This window comes from Brachycentrus maculatus, unplaced genomic scaffold (genome assembly GCF_059751285.1).
Source record: "Brachycentrus maculatus isolate JH-2025_06_01 unplaced genomic scaffold, ASM5975128v1 h1tg000035l, whole genome shotgun sequence".
NCBI lineage: Eukaryota > Metazoa > Arthropoda > Insecta > Trichoptera > Brachycentridae > Brachycentrus > Brachycentrus maculatus.
The window spans coordinates 406,773-426,805 of NW_028280789.1; the positions used below are offsets into that span (position 1 = coordinate 406,773).

General features: G+C 31.2%; 1 protein-coding gene across 3 annotated transcripts in view; it reads left to right on the top strand.

Moving 5' to 3' along the window:
* The window catches only part of LOC148312707 (alpha-N-acetylgalactosaminidase-like), a 130,316-nt gene that overhangs the window by 43,319 nt on the left and 66,964 nt on the right, over nucleotides 1–20,033 (top strand). For 2 of the 3 annotated variants that reach the window (XR_015838943.1, XM_088274678.1), the window contains exon 2: nucleotides 15,660–16,117. Coding sequence is in view for 2 of the 3 variants with exons in the window: in XM_088274678.1 (XP_088130804.1) it covers nucleotides 15,948–16,117 (170 nt within the window). In the remaining variant the exon portion in view is untranslated. Of the gene's footprint in view, nucleotides 1–15,659; nucleotides 16,118–20,033 lie in introns of those variants that run through there. The other variant, XM_088274670.1, reaches the window with a different exon arrangement.

The following is a 20,033-nucleotide window of genomic DNA, read 5'->3' on the forward strand; positions in this document are numbered from 1 at the left end:
TTTCATCATATCTTACCACAAAATGAATGCCGAAACAATAAATAAAATATCTGTGATGATTACTCATTTTGATAACTCTTTAAATAATAATGATCCTTGACGTTATTCTACTTTTCTAGTTTAAGAAATATTAGGTTTATAATTATTGACAATATTGTTATAGTTTTTTATTGGACACAGGATTATTTACCCTACGGATGAGATGTCAATTTGAATGTCTCTCAACTTGATAGGAAACAAATATAATTTTTACCTTTTTATGAAAGATGGAAGTCTGAGCATCTCAGGGCTTACGACCTAGTATTTAGCTGACTTAAGGGATTACTAGATATACTCGAAATATCTCCATTTTCTTCTCCTTCTAACCCTCACACGCACCCAATGATGCACAGGGCACTGCGTCGTATACAAGCACTGTTATATTGATCGTTCAATATACGAAGCAAAGCTGATCAGGCCTGTACTTCAGGTACCAGTCATGTGTAACATTAAATAAATTTTATATTGAAAAATCACTTGTTTATTTTTAGTGTTTATTTTTTACTTTTCCCGGAATCGAACCCAGGACCTTCAATGGGTCAGCCTTACACCCTAACTACTATACTACGGCGGTGAAATAAACATTATTTTTAGCAGTTATAGTTGCATGTTACTGCATATACATGCATATATTATGTGCAGTAGTATTACGTTGAAATATTGAAATGATCCAAAAAGTATGTAGAGAGTATCGTGCCAATTGCCAGAAACCTAGAATTCGACACACATCAAAATCTTGCTTATTTATTGAAATCGTGATAGAAAGCGATGACTTCAAAAGGCTTAAATATGTTATGCTCTCTTTTCAATGGCTGAAGTATTTTAGACTTTGAATTCGTGATATCTGTGTTAAATTTACTGCTAAAATATGTTTGATTTTAAAGCGAGTGTTTTTGCCTAGAATTTTTACTCATGAATTACATGAAATTATAGTAACTTTAAACATAAAGAGTAAATCCACTCACAAGTAGGCATAGGCTATGAATCTTTTAAAGTTGAAGCCTGAGTAGGGACGTGATAAACGGTGTTGCATAAGCCGCAGCTAGATTTCAGAGTCACTTGGACGTTAGGTAATTCAAAAATGTTTGATTTTGAATTTGTGATAATGCATATTGTGTAAAATTCACTGCTGAAATTTTCAAGTGTAATATTTTGGTTTCTAAATTTGTGATAATGCATATCTGTGTAAAATTTACTGCTGAAATTTTGTAATGTAATATTTTAGATTTTAAATTTGTGGTAATGCATATCTGTGTAAGATTAAATGCTGAAATAAAAATCAGAAGGAAAATTCATATGAATTTTCTATTATATCAGAAAATTAACATTCAAATACCAGTCCAGGGTGATATTTGATAATTATTAGAGTGAAAAAACACTTATCAATTTTGATCCACCCGGGTATCGACCCCAGGACCTAGGGAATGGTAGCTAAATGGGCGAGAATTTTCAATAATATTAAACTAATAAATGCTTTTCATATTATTTTTTGACATCTCATCAAAGATGAAGAAGAATATGTAAGTCTGGGCATTAACGGGGCTGACGGCCGTCATAGGGTGGTTTAAGTGATCACTTTACACACGTGTAACATCCACCAATTCTACCCATTATTATATATTCCATATTCTTCTTCATCTTTGATGAGATGTCAAAAAATAATATGAATATAACTCCTGTAATTGAAGATAATCCAGATTTTGAGAACAAGTATTTGGACACACTCAAAATGTTATAAATAAATGTTTTTGTTGAATAAGCAATTATATATATATATATTTATATATATATATATATATATATATATATATATATATATATATATATATATATATATATATATATATTTTTTTTTATATATATATATATATATATATATATATATATATATATATATATATATATATATATATATATATATATATATTTATATATATATAAATATATATATATATATATATATATAAAATACCGCTTAGAATTCTCTATTCTCTAAGCATCTAAGCTGAGTTGATAAAAAAAACTCTTCAATACTGCTATTTTCATTGGCTTTACAACGCATGGCAAATATTTTCTTACTGATTTACTTAAATAGTATAAGATCTCAAGATAACTAAAAGTATTGTATGTATTAGATCGTTAACTCTAAGACATAATTCAAAACACCATAAAATATGGTTGTTGCAAATGATAAACACTTCGTAAACACCATGTACAGTCATGATGTAAAGAAGCATCAGATAAGTCGCAAATTGAATTGCGTCAAGGTGTTATTGGTAAACGCATTTGTTCGCAAGTTACAATACATTTTACTACTCCGTTTTGTAGGTTAATAACAATTTTTATATTTATTGCGTTCTCCATTTAATATTTACGTTACGTGAATTGAATTTATTTCATATTATTTTTAGAGATTCTATTCGGTAACCGCTCCTTTTTGTTTACTTAATGTGGCTGGTCGGCTGTCCAAACTCAAAACACAGTAAGGGACATTTTTTGTATTTTTGGATTAAGTAGATTCTACTTTTATTCCTTACTTTTTTCAGTTTATGTATTTTTTTCAACCTAAGTTATTTGGATCAAATTGACAAATATTGTGTATAAGAAGCTAAAAGTACGAAATGGGATTTTTTTCTCTGTAATAGATGTATTCTCGATATTTTTGATACCTTTGTTAATGAAAATTATTATTTATTAATAATATTCCTTTCTTACCCTTAATAGAATAATTTATACAATAAAATATAAGCTCTTTAGCTTTTTCCACATATATTTTATTTGACCAGTAACTGTGTTTCGTCGTTACCGACATCATCAAACTGGGTACCAATCGGTCATCAGCCACCAGTCTGATGATGTCAGTAACGATGAAACCCAGTCACTGGTCAGTTAAAATTTATGAGGAAAAAAAGTTTTTATTTTATTATGTAAATTGCGGTTCCACCATAAAATTTTAGTACAATACTTAAATGTACTGAATAATTTATTACAATAATTGGTTCGGTAGTCACTTTTGTGGTAATATTTATAAATGTTTAATGAAATTTCTCATGGTAAATACTACTATTCTATTTTATAGTGGTAATTACAAAGTTAATGGCTTATATTGACATCTCGACGTAGATGAAAAATTAAAAATGGGTAGAGAATTCAGTACATAGTTTGTCGGATCAATTCATGAAATAAAAGCTTTTTTACATTATTTTTGAAATCTCAATTTAGACGATGAAGAAAGAATATGGAAGTCTGGGCATTTATAGGGCTTGTGACTGTCATTGGCAGGTTTAAGTGATAACTATACATACGTGTAACATTCACTATTTATACCCATGCCCATGATTGACAACCATACTACTCAAATTCTTGAAACTTAATCAAATTCGTAACACAGTGTGCGCGAGTTCACTATAACCATTTATGGTAGGATGAGGAAAGCTTTTATTAAGCAAAGACTCTTTCATTTTGTATGTGAGCTCCGAATCCTGGATTATATTCACATACTTGAGAAATGCTTGAAAACATCATTTTCACTTTATTTTAATTTGTTAAATTTTATAGATAAATATAATGTAAAAAATAACTCCTAATTGGAGATGATTCAGATTTGTGAACATGCATTTAGACACACTCAAAATATTGTAGATTCACACACTTGAAAAACGCTTGTAAACATCATTTCCATTATTATTTTTATTTATTATTTTATGTAAAAAAATAATGCAAAAAATAACTTCTAATTGGGGATGATTCAAATTTGTGAACAAGTATTTGGACACACTCAAAATATTGTAGATTCACATACTTGTGAAACGCTTGAAAACATCATTTTATTTTCATTTTTTTTAATGTAAAAAAAAAATATGTAAAAAATAACTCCTAATTGGAGATAATTCAGACATGTGAACAAGCATTTGGACACGCTCAAAATATTGTAGATTCACATACTTGAAAAACGCTTGTAAACATCATTTTCATTTTTATTTTTATTTATTATTTTATGTAAAAAAAATAATGTAAAAAATAACTACTAATTGGAGATAATTCAGACATGTGAACAAGCATTTGGACACGCTCAAAATATTGTAGATTCACATACTTGAGAAACGCTTGAAAACATCATTTTCATTTTCAATTTTATTTATTTTTATTATTTTATGTAAAAAATAACTACTAATTATAGATAATTCAGACATGTGAACAAGCATTTGGACACGCTCAAAATATTGTAGATTCACATACTTGAGAAACGTTTGAAAACATCATTTTCATTTTCATTTTTATTTTTATTTATTATTTTATGTAAAAAATAACTACTAATTGGAGATAATTCAGATTTGTGAACATTCATTTGGACACACTTAAAATATTGTAGATTCACACACTTGAGAAACGCTTGAAAACATCATTTTCATTTTCATTTTTTTTATTGTAAAAAAAAAAATATGTAAAAAATAACTCCTAATTGGAGATAATTCAGATTTGTGAACATTCATTTGGACACACTTAAAATATTGTAGATTCACATACTTGAGAAACGCTTGAAAACATCATTTTCATTTTATTTTTTTTAATGTAAAAAATAACTCCTAATTGGAGATAATTCAGATTTGTGAACATTCATTTGGACTCAGTCAAAACATTATAAATTGATTAATTTTGTTATTCTAAAATATTTGTCAGTAAAATTAGCATTACACGCCCATCAAGCAACAATAGATATGCCGCTCACGCGCGGTTGCAAATAATATATGAATAAGCAACATTTCACGGTAGATTTTGAATAACATTATTGATAATGTATTGGGTATACATATAATAGACCTACAGACGTCTGTCATTCAACTAGCGTGGAGTTAATGACCTGAAAAGCGATGGAATTGCTAATCTCTTGTGTCAACACACCTCGCGACTACAGTGGACAAGAAAACGACAAATTTTTGACATCTCAACATAGAATGAGTAAAACACAGAATAATATGGAAGCCTTGGTATTTCCAGGGCTTATAACCTATCAAAGGCTGGTGTTCCGCCTCCGTAGTGTAATGGTCAGCACGCTCGGCTACCGTTCTGGAGGTCCCGGGTTCGATTCCCAAGGGGGGTAAAATAAATATAAGTGATTTTTTCACTGTCATATTTATTCAATATTACCCTGGACTGGTACCTGAAGCGGAGGGCTGATCACCTTTCCTTCATGTGTAAACGATCAAGATAACGCTGCGTTTATATGACGCAGTGCCCTATGCACCATTGGGGTGCGGATAAGGGTTTTATTATTATTATTATCATTAAAGGCTGGTTTATGAAGGTCGTAAGGCTTGTAAAATACCCAGACTTCTGTATCATTCTTCTATGTTGAGATGTCAAAAATATAAAAATAATTTCATTAATTGATTCGGCAGTCGCTTTGTGGTAATATCTACCCATTTTTAATTTAAGTATAACTTAGTACATGATTGAGGAAATTGATTGAGGGATAATTGAGGAAAGAACGGTAAAACAAATTTATGAGGCGAAAGTAATTGGGAAAAGAAGCAGAGTTCAAGACCGAGAAAAACATGGCACGATCAGGTATGCCAAATACTTGAAAGTGGGCAGGTTAGGAGTCGTAACAATCGGCGGGTATGTATGAGGAGATGCATGGACGTGGAAGAGGCGAAGAATGTTTGCAAAGACAGAGTAGTGTGGCGTTCTATTCTATCTGCCTACCCCTGCGTGGAAGCGGCGTGATGGTTAGTTAGTTTAAGTTAGTTAGTTAGTTAGTAAATACCACTATTTATTAAAATTTACTGTGATACGTGTTTTTAAGAAAAGAGTGGTATTTACCACGTAAAACTTAAATTCAAAATTAATATAAAAATAACCACTGTTTCTCCACATAAAGTTTTTTTATTTAATCTCAATATATAAAAATATGGAAGTCTGAGTATTTACAGGGTGTACGACCTGCCATAATCTGGTTTAGCTGCCTGTCATAGAATGGTTAAGGTTAAATGAAGAAACCTAGAAACTTAAACCAGCCTATGACGGTCGTAAGCCCCGTAAATGCCCAGACTTCCATATTCTTCTTCATCTTTGATGAAGTCAAATCTCATCTTTGATGAGATGTCAAAAAATAATAAGAAACCTAGATTTGTAAATAGGGATTCAGACACACTCAAAAATAAAAATCGTATTTTCAGGCGTCTTTAAACATACAGGTAGTATTTACCTTAATATCTGTAGGTAAGTGCTTATAACTCCTTTCTTTTACTTTTCCTTTTAATGTGATCCAGTTCCTACTTACAGAAACCGGTTATACAAGTATGTATAGGTAAATAAAAGCATATAGATAACGACGACATAATGTATCGACACAGTATGAATATTTACTATTTATGTCGTTCAACCTACCATATATATTCACAATATTTTAAGTATCTAAAAAAATCTTCACAAATTCTGGATTTCCTCCAATTGAAGTTAATATTTATATCAATATTGTTTAAAGTCATTTGCCATTATTTCGTGGACTAACACGATGATTTCAATATCATATAAAACTTAACCACTTCTTTTTAAAGACCAGTTTTTGAGTTTATTAATGTAAACACGACTAATTTCGAGAACTACGTTGTTCGTTTGTGTCACCTGTTGATGAGAAAATCTATCGTTCTCGAAACTTGTCGTATTTAAATTAATAAACTCCTAAAGCGAATAAAAAAACCAATGTTTTTTATTTGTTTATTAAAGTTTCAATAATATTACATTTTAATTCCTTAGCTACACATATCTTCTTATATAAAAAATATTTGTCCGCCTCCATAGTGTAATGGTCAGCACGCTCGGCTACCGTTCTGGAGGTCCCGGGTTCGATTTCCAGGGGGGTCAAATAAATATTAGTGATTTTTCAACTGTAATATTTATTCAATATTACCCTGGACTGGTACCTGAAGCGGAGGGCTGATCACCTTTCCTTTATGTGTAAACGATCAAGATAACACTGCGTTTATATGACGCAGTGCCCTATGCACCATTGGGGTGCGGATAAGGGTTTTATTATTATTATAAAAAAATATACTAGTTATTCTGTGCCTCTAAAAAAGAAAAAAACATTAATAAAATCATATATTTGTTTAAATCATCAAAAATTTCTATTTTTATCTCAACATAGCAACATAGATGACGGAGTATATGAAAGTCTGGGTATTTACAGGGCATACGACCGATCATTGGCTCGTTTAAGTGATCACACTTTATACACGTGTTACATTTACCATTTTTCCCACGATTGACAACAACACTACTTACATTTCGGATGTTAAATTTATGCTTTAATTGAAAAAATATTGCACGTACTATTTCATCTCTCTATTATAAAAAAAACGACAAAAATATGTCAACATTTATAAATCAATATTGTTCACACTCCACACCCTATAATATAACTAAAAATACATATCGCTCGCTCATTTCAACAACGTCATATATCAAAAAACTTGATTTTTCAGGAGATCGTTTTTAAAGTTTAAAAATATAATAAAATGTATTAAAAATAAATATCAAGCCTTTTAAACTTTTTACTGTGCAACAGATCTCTTTAAGTAAAACTTGAATGTTTTTTCTCCATTTGATAAATATTTAGTATATTTAAAAATATAATAAAACAATAACTTTTCTTGAAAATTCGACAACAACACTTTCTGCCCTGTAGCGGGCAAATATTAAATTAAAAATATGCCACTTTTGCTGGGATATAGTACATTTTCTGGACATTCCGAAAACATGCACAACTGAAAATTGACGATTTTTGATATATGACGTTGTTGAAAGGAGTGAACGATATGTATAACGTATTAATTAAGATTACGTCAAATCCGGTGAAAAGTAATGACGCCACACGTTTCCTTTCCGTAAGAGCTAAAGTGAAAAGCGTCGTATATTAACTTGATATGCATAGTTTTGCCCTAGGCCATACCTAGCTGTCGCACTGTGCGGTGGTCGCACGAATACACAATATGACGAAACTGTGGACATAGCTTTAAATTTATTTATATTATCTTCTTTTTCTTCTTTCGCGTTCTGTCTTCCACTGCTGCATTGCCTCTAACGTATCCTTTAAATTTTTCGGTCTGTTGCTTTTAATTTAAATTTAACTCGGCAAATTCCACTATTCGCTCACTCCTTTCAACAACGTCATACCATATATCAAAAATCGTCAATTTTCAGTTGTGTATGTTCTCGACATGCCCAGAAAATTAAAACTATATCCCAGCAAAAGCAGCATATTTTTAACTTAATATTTACCCGCTACAGGGCAGAAAGCGTTATTGTTTTTTTTTTTTTAATATTCTAAATATTTTTCAAATGGAGAAAAAACATTCAGGTGTTACCTAAAAAGATATGCTGCACAGTAAGAAGTTCAATAAGTGGCTTGATTTTTATTTTTAATACGTTTTATTATATTTTTAACCTTTAAAATCGATCTCTGAAAAATCAAGTTTTTTATATATGACGTGGTTGAAAGAAGCGAGCGTATTGCTTAAAATTTGTGTTTCAATGCATTTCGCATAATTTTTAAATACCGTATGTGAAGCTAGATTTTAATTTTAGTGTTGAGGGATGAAGAGGGGGTTATATTAACATAAAGTGACTGACGATCAATTAATTTAAAAACACAAAGTAACCCGTAAGTGCCACACCCAAAATACCGTGTATTGTAATCACTTTTCTTATATCGGTAGTGTAAAGGCAAAGGGGTATATCTGTCTCAGACCAAATTTTACAGGAGAGCAAAAACAAACTTGTGAAATTAAATAACTCATTTGTTATATGTATTTTTAAATGTACATATCTTTATATAACTAAATTAGTATTGCAAATACAGTTAAATCCTTTATCCAGATTATGGAATACACTATTTAGACATTTTGTGGAACAAACTAAGAAAATGAAAAATTTGACAGATATACCCCTTTGCCTCTACACTACCGATATATGAATTGACTAACGCGTAATGAAGTAAAATACATCATTATCGGATTCGTTACATTCATTGTAACAGATTAAATTTTTCATCTATGTTGAGATGTCAATCAATATAAATAATTCACTTTGTAAATACCACTATTCTATCTAATAGTGGTAATTCTTTTCTTTCTTTTTTTTTTTCCATGTTCGCTCCCTAGGTGGAGCATATGGCCAACACGAGTCGTCTCCAAGTCACTCTGTCACGCGCCATCTCCTTGGCTTCCTCCCAGGTCAGTCCGGCGTCTCGAAGTTCCGCTGAGTATAGTCGGTGAATGGTCGTCAGCGGCCTTCCGGGGCGCCGGAATCCTCGGGGTTGGAAGAAGAGACATGAGGGGTTGATGCCCTCAGGTGGCATTCTAAGGACATGTCCCAACCATGTCCACCTTCTTCTCTTCAGGACTTCCAGTATGAGGGGCTGTTGAGTTCTTCTCCTCACATCGTCATTCCTGACGAAGTCATACCACTTTATACCCAGTATTCGCCTCAGGCATCTATTTTCAAAGTGGTAATTACCAGGTAAAAATTAAAAATTAAAATAAATGTATTGAATTTGATTTGGAAAACCACAAGTCATTAAAATAGTTAAATGTAGCTAGCTGTAATTATAGATTGGGAAAAATTCTACCTTTTTTGCTCTTGAATCAGTCGTTGATTTTTTGCATCGTCTTCGAAACGAAATTCTAAGGTGCCATTCCTTATATTCAATTCAACAATACGGCCGTCGAATTCCCCCGCCGGCTGCTGTTGAATTGAACTCTTTGTTTTGCTAGACGGACTCGGTGATCTATACCAAGGAAGGAATGATGAACCTTTTTTCTCAAGTGGGTCATTTAAAAAAAAAACATGTCTCGTATCACAAAGGTTGAGAAATTATAATTAATAAAAGCTTATCTTACTTTAAAATTTACTAGCAAATTTTCAAAGAACTCTTAATAAATAAAAAAAACGTAAAAAAATACAAAAATTAACTAACTAACCATCATGCATCTTCTTTGTAGACGTAGGCAGAGAGGATAGAAAGCCACAATAATCTGTATTTGCAAAGAATCCTCGTCTGATCCACATTCATGTATCGTCCTCATACATACCTGTGGATTATTCAGAACCCTAATCTTACTACAATCAAGTGTTTGAAACACTTGATCATGCAAAGTTTTCCTCGGTCATCCTCTGCTTCGATTACCAACCACAGTTGCTTCACAAATTGGGTTTACTTTTCTTTCTTCACTTATGCACATGCCCAAACCATTTCAATCCACCTTTCTTAATTGTAATATTTAAATAAAATCACAATTTGTTTGTGTGGTTATTATATCAAAAAATAATATTTTGATAAAATAGGGATATAAAAAAGGAAAAAAAATGTGTAAAAGAACTCCGACAAGACACATAAGGTGGCTTGTCTCTGAAAAAAAAAATATTTGTGGAATTATAGATTAACGTACATATTTTTGTACTTGTAAATACATATTTAACTTTTTTTTTTTCAAAACGTATTAAGTGGATAAGTCATATATACATATAATATTCCCGATGAGTAATTTATATTTCTCATTTTAGGACATGGGATTAAGGTTAACAAGACTGGAACACAAATAATAAAGTAACAAAAAAGATTTTTTCAAATAACCAAAACTAATACTAATACATGGCAAAATATTAAAACAATAAACAGGTTTAATAAATAGGCATAAGAAGCATATTTAAAAGAAATTTATGAGAAAAACATAAGGTAAGAAGCAATGAAATTAAAAAAGAATCACATCTAAAAGTTCAAACGTGTTAGATAATTATTCACTCGAGTCCATCGTTCGCCATCCCTGTTCAACAGTGTTTAGCGCGGAATACAAATGACGCCCGATAAACGATTCAACTGGCATGTCTTCAACGATGAGTGACCGCCAGCCAGGAACAGAGGTCGCCGTGTCAGAACTTTGACCTTTGGAAATAAATATATGCGTTAAACGCGATAAAAACGACATGACCGAGTCATCGAACTCGACACCCAATTTCGCAAAGTTATTAAATATTTTGATATAAGGTAAACTTAACTCATTAAATATAAGAGTTTCTGCTCAATAAAAAAGCTTCTTCGTCTCACCAATAGATGTCACTAGTGAAAATTCTTGTGATTCTTGTACAATGTTTCAAAATTGGATGATACATATATTTAACTTCCAAGAATTTGAGTAGTGTAGTTGTCAATCATGGGTAGAATTGGTGAATGTTACATGTGTGTGATTATAATCCAGGATTCGGACCTCACATACTAATATAAGAGTTTCTGCTTAGTAAAAAGCTTCTTTACATCTCACCAATAGATGTCTCTAGTGAAGTTCTAGTGATTTAAGAACAAGGTTTCTAAATTGGTTCATATATACAGAACTTCCAAGAATTTGAGTAGTGTGGTGTCAATCATGGGTAGAATTGGTGAATGTTACACGTGTGTAAAGTGATCACTTAAACCAGCCTGTAACGGTCATAGGCTCCGTAAATGCTTAGACTTCAATATTCTTCTTCATCTATATTGAGATGTCGAAAAATAATAACTTTTAAAATATTAAAAATAAAGAATAAAAGTAAATACCACTATTTATTAAAATCTATTGTGACGCGTATTTCGATGTATTTCGAATCATTTAATAACAATGTACATAAGAAAATGATGCAGATTGCATCGAAACGCTTGTCACAATAGATTTTAAGAAATAATAGTATAAAAGAAAAAGAAATTAATAGATATTATCACAAAGCCACTGCCTAATCAATTAATGAAATGTCGCTAAAAATTAAGAAAAATGTGTTGAGATGGTTTGGACATGTGAATCGAATGAGTAAAATAAATTTATGAGGCGAATAGAGCTGGAAATAAGAGCAGAGGAATACTGAGAAAAGCATAAACAAGTATTTCAAATCCCACGATGAGGTATTTAAAACAATCGACAGTTATGTCTGATGAAATGCATAAATTTAGAAGAGGCGGTGATTGTTTGCAAAGACAGATCGATTTAGCGTTCTATTATCTTTGCATATCCCTGCGGGCAACGCTGCGTGATGGCCAGTTAGGTGTAATTATAAGAATACTTATTTGTTTATTTTTTTCACCCAATTCAATGTACAAATCTAAATTTTAATTAATTTTAATATACTTTGTTTAATTTACTTTGCTTATAAAAAATTATAATTGTAAAACGAACTCCCTCTCTAAACACAAGCATCTACTTTATTAGGTAGGTAGAAACGTTAGATTTGAAATAAATTGTATATTTACTAACTTTTTTGTATTATTTAAATATGTATTTTGTTAAAAAAAAATATAATAATAATAATTCGTCAGTGTAAGAATGAGCTCGAATTGTATTTTTGAATGCTTTTGAGTAAGACTTAAATTTTAAGAAAATTTGATGAAATCGCCTTATAATGTAATACATATTATTGGAAACCATTTACGTTTAGACAGATATTAAATTTATGACCACGATTTGAGGATTCCAGAGTTGTATTTTTTGTGACTGTTATGGAATAAGTCTCGTTAATCCTAAAAATTACAACACCTTTAAAAACATTGCTATATTTTTATTCAAAAGGTATCCGGATCTACCAATAAATTAAGAGTTTTTATAGAGAGAACTGAGTATTAAAACGATATACATATTTTAATTTATTGCACGTTATTTTAAGTTTAAATTTATTACTATATTTACGTCATAATAATTAAAATTGAAGGATATATATATATATAAAACTAACTAACTAACTAACCACCACGCCGCTTTTCCGCAGGGGTAGGCAGAGAGAATAGAGCGCCACACCACTCTGTCCTTGCAAACATTCTTCGCCTCTTCCACGTTCATTCATCTCCTCAAGCATACCCGCCAATTGTTACGACTCCTAACCTGACCACTTTCAAGTATTTGTGGCATACCTGATCGTACCATGTTTTTCTCGGTCTTCTCTGCTTCTTTTCCCAATAACCTTCGCCTCATAAATTTGTTTTACCGTTCTTTCCTCACTCATTCGTTCTACATGTCCAAACCATCTCAACACACCTTTCTTAATTTTATCGATAATGCTTATCTCAGCTTTGCATTCCTTCCTTATTTCACTATTTGCACATCTATCATACATCGTTTTGTCGCACATTCTTCTGAGAGATCGCATTTCGATATATATATAAATATATATATATATATATATATATATATATATATATATATATATATATATATATATATATATATATATATATATATATATATATATATATATATATATATATATATATATATATATATATATATATATTTATATAAATATATATATATATATATATATATATATATATATATATATATATATATATATATATATATATATATATATATATATATATTATATATATATATATTTATATATATATATATATATATATACATATTATAATGAGAAAATAGTGATGTTTTGAATATTGCAAGCATTAACTTTGTGGAACATATTGATAAATTATTTCGAGAAATAAAAATACTTTGTGTTCTGATCCACTCACATTTTTATTAACCAACTAGTTTCGGCAACAACCTGTTGCCCTCTTCAGAAGAGGTTGTTGCCGAAACTAGTTGGTTAATAAAATGGGAGTGAATCAAAACACAAAGTATTTTTGTTTCTCGAAATAATATAGAATATAATGATTTTATTACAACGTATTTTAATGATGTAAATGAAAATTCACATACTAAATGTTGTAAATCTTAATTATAAAAACAATTTGATTGATAACTGTCAAATATAGAATAGATTACGGTTTATTTGTTGTTTACCAGCAAGCCCTGTGAATACCCATCCTTCTATATTCTTCTTCATCGCTGTTAAGATGTCGAAATGTAATAATAAGTAATATTTAAAGATGTCACAAGAATGACAAAGCAAAATCTTCGTAAATTCTCGTATTAAAATATGTATAAATCACACTTAATTGCATAGTCCTTGGGATTTTCAGACATATTTAAATCTTTGAATTAATTTTATATTGTAAAGTCAGCTCACGTTGTTTATAAAGCAAAACAAGGTAATTTACATACATCGCTCACTCCTTTCAAGAACGTCATAAATGAAAAAACGTTTTTTTTTCAGGAGAACGTTTTCAAAGTATAAAAATATAATACAATGTTTTAAAAATAAATATCAAGCCACTTATTGAACTTTTTAATGTGCATCATATCTTTTTAGGTAAAACTAGAAGGTTTTTTCTCAAATTTAAAAAATATTTAGTAAATTTCAAAAAATAATTAATCAATACTTTTTCTTCAAAATGCAAAAACAACACTTTCTGCCCTGTAAAGGGTAAATATAAAGTTAAAAATATGCCGCTTTTGCTGGGATATAGTACATTTTCTGGGCATTCCGAAAACATGAGCAACTTGAAATTGACGATTTTTGATTTATGACGTTCTTGAAAGGAGTGAGCGACATAGCAAGATGTTTCATTGTATTGTAGGTTATGTTGACATATCTCGACTAAAGTATCACGTAAGGCTTTATATTGCTTTTTTATTTATTACATATTATAAATAGCTGTAGCCAGCGTGTAATGATGCAAGTTCTTTGTGTTATGAATATTTTTTTATAAAACACCTTTTTGGTGAAAATTTTACTTCAGCAGGTGAAATTGTAAGCTGCTTGTATTTTCACCTGCTAATGAGAACATCTGCTGTTCTCAAAAGTAGTCGTGTTAACATTAATAAACTCAAAAGCGGTATAACACGAATGCTTAATTTTTATATGTAAATCGTCATTTTATTCCGCAAATTTAATGCCAAATAAATTAACAACATTTATTTAATATATATGAAAGCTCAGATCTTATCATTTTGCTTTTTCATAAATTTAACAACCAAGATAACACTGCGTCGATACCATGTCGAGCCCTTTGCACCATAAGGTTTTAATAATTATGATTTTTGACAAATTTTAACGATGGATTTTGATTAACGAAGGTTTGATAGTCCCAAGAACAAACAATAAATATGTTAACAACATTTTGAGTGTGTCCAAATACTTGTTCACAAAATCTGGATTATCTCCAAATACAGGAGTTATTTTCATATTATTTTTTAACATCTCATCAAAGATGAAGAAGAATATGGAAGTCTGGACATTTACGGGGCTGAAAAATCCCCGTAAATACCCAGACTTCCATATTCTTCTTCATCTTTGATGAGATGTTAAAAAATAATAATAAATATGTTAGTCGAACACTGCAATATATGGTTCTAAACATATTTTATTTGTTGCCGACAGAGGTAAAAATAAAACATGAAACAAAGGCAAAATAAAGGAATGGGTAAATGATCAAGAGTTTATTCTATGAAAATTAAAAAATTGTTTATATTTTTAATTTTTTCACTTTTTTGTGTGTATATTAGCTTAAAATTAATAAAAACCATAAATTATGTATGTAAAAAGAACTCCACCGACAATTCACACAAGGTGGCTTGGTGGGTCTCTGCAATAAAATATTAAAAATATGTTTATAAATGGTCTTTAAATAAATGTTTACAATTTAAGTAAATAAAAAAAAAATTGTGTATATTAATGTATTTTTCTTTTTGTTTCAGATATCTCCAATATCCTTCATATCATTAAGAATTAGTAATAATTTGTATAATTATTATTAAAAATAGTGAAATACTCTAAAATTAATCTTTACTTTAAAAAAATCGACTCAGAATCTAAAATCTGAATGAAGATAAAAATAAAATAACATACAAAACCATACAATCAAAAATGGTTGCGTAAACGAATCGAATCGATAAAAAAAACGCGTAAAAATATCGCTAGAATCTCAACGTCACGATACTTTGACGTTCAAAAGTGATTCGTCGATATAGCGTCTTTGTATCGAGATGACATCTGTGTGTGCGATGTGGAAGGTGTGTTTGGTCGCGTTCTTGGCGACAAATGTGATCGAGGCGCTAGAGAATGGAGTGGCGCTGACGCCGCCTATGGGCTGGCTGGCATGGGAGCGCTTCCGGTGCAACACAGACTGCAAGAATGACCCTGACAACTGCATCAGGTAAGAAAACTTCCGTTTATTCATTTTGGTCAGAAAATTATGACTTTCAGTGAGTTTCAGAGGCAGGAAGTGGCTGAAATTATCAGCAGTGCTTTTCACTCTTAAATTAAGTAAGGAAAAGTTGTTTTGAATATTGAAAGCATTAACTTTGTGGATCATATTGATATATTATTTCGAGAAATAAAAATACTTTGTGTTTTGATCCACTCACATTTTTATTAACCAAGTAGTTTCGGCAACAACCTGTTGCCCTCTTCAGTCATAAATTAAACCGTGAAGAGGGCAACAGGTTGTTGCCGAAACTAGTTGGTTAATAAAAATGTGAGTGGATCAAAACACAAAGTATTTTTATTTCTCGAAATAATATAAGGATAATTTCTTTAAATATTTTAATATTTATATTTTTCAATAGAAATAAATGACAGATTTTTGTGAGGACTTGCTGTAGCTGGTATCAAAGGTGTATGTATAATTACTGAAATTGTCAGCAGTGCGTTTCACTTAAAAAAAAATACAATACGTATTATACGAGTATTTATTTTTTTAATGTCATAATTATAATTTACATACATGTTTACAATTCTTATTAATAAAACTTTATGAAAAGAAAATTGTTTAAAAAGTGTAATTAATTACGACTTGCCCAATTATTTTAAAATTTTCACATCTTAACAATGATGAAGATTTTTTTTTATTACCTATCGTCCAAGCGACTCTAGCTACGGCTTATGCAACACCGCTTATCGTGTCCCTACTCAGGCTTCAAGTTTTTAAGTTTCATAGCCTATGCCTACTTGTGAGTGGATTTACTCTTTATGTTTAAAGTTCTATAATTTCATGTTATTCATGAGTGAAAATTCTAGGCAAAAACATTCGCAATGATGAAGAATATGGAAATCAGGGTATTTATAAGGCTTACGACCTACCGTAGACTGTGATAGTACTTTACACGTGTGTAAAGTGATCACTTAACCAGTCTATGACGGTTGTAAGCCCCGATAATTCTCAGACTTCCCTATCTTCTTCATCAATATTGAGATGTCAAATAAATATCCGGACATACTAAAAACTATAACTATCTAACTAACCATCACGCCGCTTCCAAACATTCTTGCTTGCAAACATTCTTCGCCTCTTCCACGTTCATGCATCTCCTCATGCATACCCGCCGATTGTTACGACTCCTAACCTGACCACTTTCAAGTATTTGGCATACCTGATCGTGCCATGTTTTTCTTGGTCTTCTTCTGCTCCTTTTCCCAATAACATTCGCCTCATAAATTTGTTGTAACGTTCTTTCCTCACTCATTCGTTTCACATGTCCAAACCATTTCAACACACCTTTCTTAATTTTATCGATAATGCTTATCTCAGCTTTGCATTCCTTCCTTATTTCACTATTCGCACATCTATCATAAATCGTTTTGTCGCACATTCTTCTGAGAGATCGCATTTCGACTGCATTCAGTCTACTTTCATCCTTCTTTTGCCAACTCCATGTTTCGCTTCCATACATTAGAGTTGGAACCATGACTCCGTTGTGCACTGCCAGTTTAGCTTCCGCTGATAGGTTTTTATTTGCTATAACTGATTTCAGTGCACCAATCACTTTGTTCCCAGCATTCGCTCTCCTTTCTAAAAAATATTTAATTCCATATTCTATTTTAATTTCACCAATTTCATTTTAATTTCACTATTTTAATTTCACATTAATTTCCCTAAAAAATATTTAATTCCATGTTCTATTTCATCTTTGTTGATATAAAAAATCTAAAAATAGCCTCTAAGTGGCCAAACCGAGATTTGTCCATAAGGACTTTAAACACAACAAAATGTTGTGTATTGCAATAACAATGTTATTTTTTCTAACTTATGAGTTGCCTAATAGGTAATAAAGTAAAAATATGTCATTATTGGATTAGTTACAAGGTTAAATAAGTAATTTGTTTAAATTTAGGTATAACGACCTTTGATTGATTTCATATTAAAATAATTGACTTAGTCGGTATGCCAAGGTTTAAATTATAAAACATTGTTTACAAAATAATGTGTGTAATTTTTGAATTGAGAAATTCAAGTCTTCCACTTTTTAATGTATTGTCCGTAAACAAAGAAAAATTAAACATGAAAAAACAACTGAATTAAACTTTTTTACTCGCTGGGTCCGCATTTAACAGTATGAAGGCTGTCTGGAGATCGGATTTATACTCGCCTGCATTGCTCCTGTTCTCTTATACGGCTGTGAAACATGGCACCTTACAAGGGCCCAGAGCAGCCGTGTACTAAGCTTTGAGAATAGGTGTTTGCGGAGAATCTTAGGCGTGCGGTGGTTTGACTTTGTGAGGAATGAAGAGATAAGGCGTAGGACGCAGCAAATCTTGGTCACAACTGTCAAGAAAAGGCGATTCAGTTGGCTTGGCCATGTACTCCGCATGCCTCCTGAGAGCCTTAATCAAGCTTGCCTCTTTTACAAGGCATCAGGTTCGCGCCGCCCAGGACGACCACTGCTGACAATTCGTCGGCAGTTCTCGTCAGAACTTCGGGACGCGGATCTGACTTGGGAGGATGCAAGGGAGCTGGCAGCCGACAGAAAAGCCTGGAGACAGTTTGTGGACTCCATATGCTCCACCTAGGGAGTGGATATGGTTATTATTACTATTATTATTATTATGGACGTCTCAAATAAGATGAAGGATACATTGTTTTTAATTATTTATTTACGGTTCACAAACAATGAATAACATATTACAATAAACGAAATACAGTGCAATACAAATAGTTTTTATGTTTCTCATCAAATAGATGGGAACACAACAAGCTTACAGAAACAACAAAGGTGCAGGTTAAACACATATATAAGGAATAGTAATTTGGTTGTAAAAAAAGGGTACTAACAATTAAAAGTAATGAAGTAAGTTTATATGAAATAAGATGGAAGTTTTAGCATTCCAGGGCTTTCAATTCAATTCAATTTCAATTTATTCAATAAAAAAATCATATATACATAACAAACAATTTTGTCCGCCTCCGTAGTGTAATGGTCAGAACGCTTGGCTACCGTTCTGGAGGTCCCGGGTTCGATTCCCAAGGGGGGTAAAATAAATATAAGTGATTTTTTCACTGTAATATTTATTTAATATTACCATGGACTGGTACCTGAAGCGGAGGGCTGATCACCCTTCCTTCATGTGTAAACGATCAAGATAACACTGCGTTTATATGACACAGTGCCCTATGCACCATTGGGGTGCGGATAAGGGTTTTATTATTATTATTATTAACAAACAATATTCAAGGCGTATATATTAAAAGTAAGCAAGAAGACTTAAAGGTGTAGAAGAATCCCGCTTCGGAAAACTCCTTCGGACACATGGAACAGATCAATATCCAATGTGATATTGTTCAACATAGCGGCTTATAAGCTGACATAAGTGATTACTTTATACACTTGTCTAACGTTCCACATTCTGTCCATTATTGAACATCCATATTGTTTTTTTTTTAAGTTTTATATAAATGTACTGTTGTAGAATTCCGATTTCATATATTTCTCACGAGAAAATTATAAAGTAGAGATTTGATGCAGACCTGTTTGAATCCTATCGCTCACTCCTTTCAAGAACGTCATAAATAAAAAATCGTCAATTTTCAGCTGTGCGTGTTTTCGGAATGCCCAGATAATGTACTATATTCCAGCAAAAGCGGCATATTTTTAAGTCAATATTTACCCACTACAGGGCAGAAAGTGTTTTTTTTGCATTTTGAAGAAAAGGTTTTGTTTAATAATTTTTTGAAAAATACTTAATATTTTTCAAATGGAAAAAAATCGTCAGTTTTCAGCTTCGGAATGCCCAGATAATGTACTATATCCCAGCAAAAGCGGCATATTTTTAAGTCAATATTTACCCACTACAGG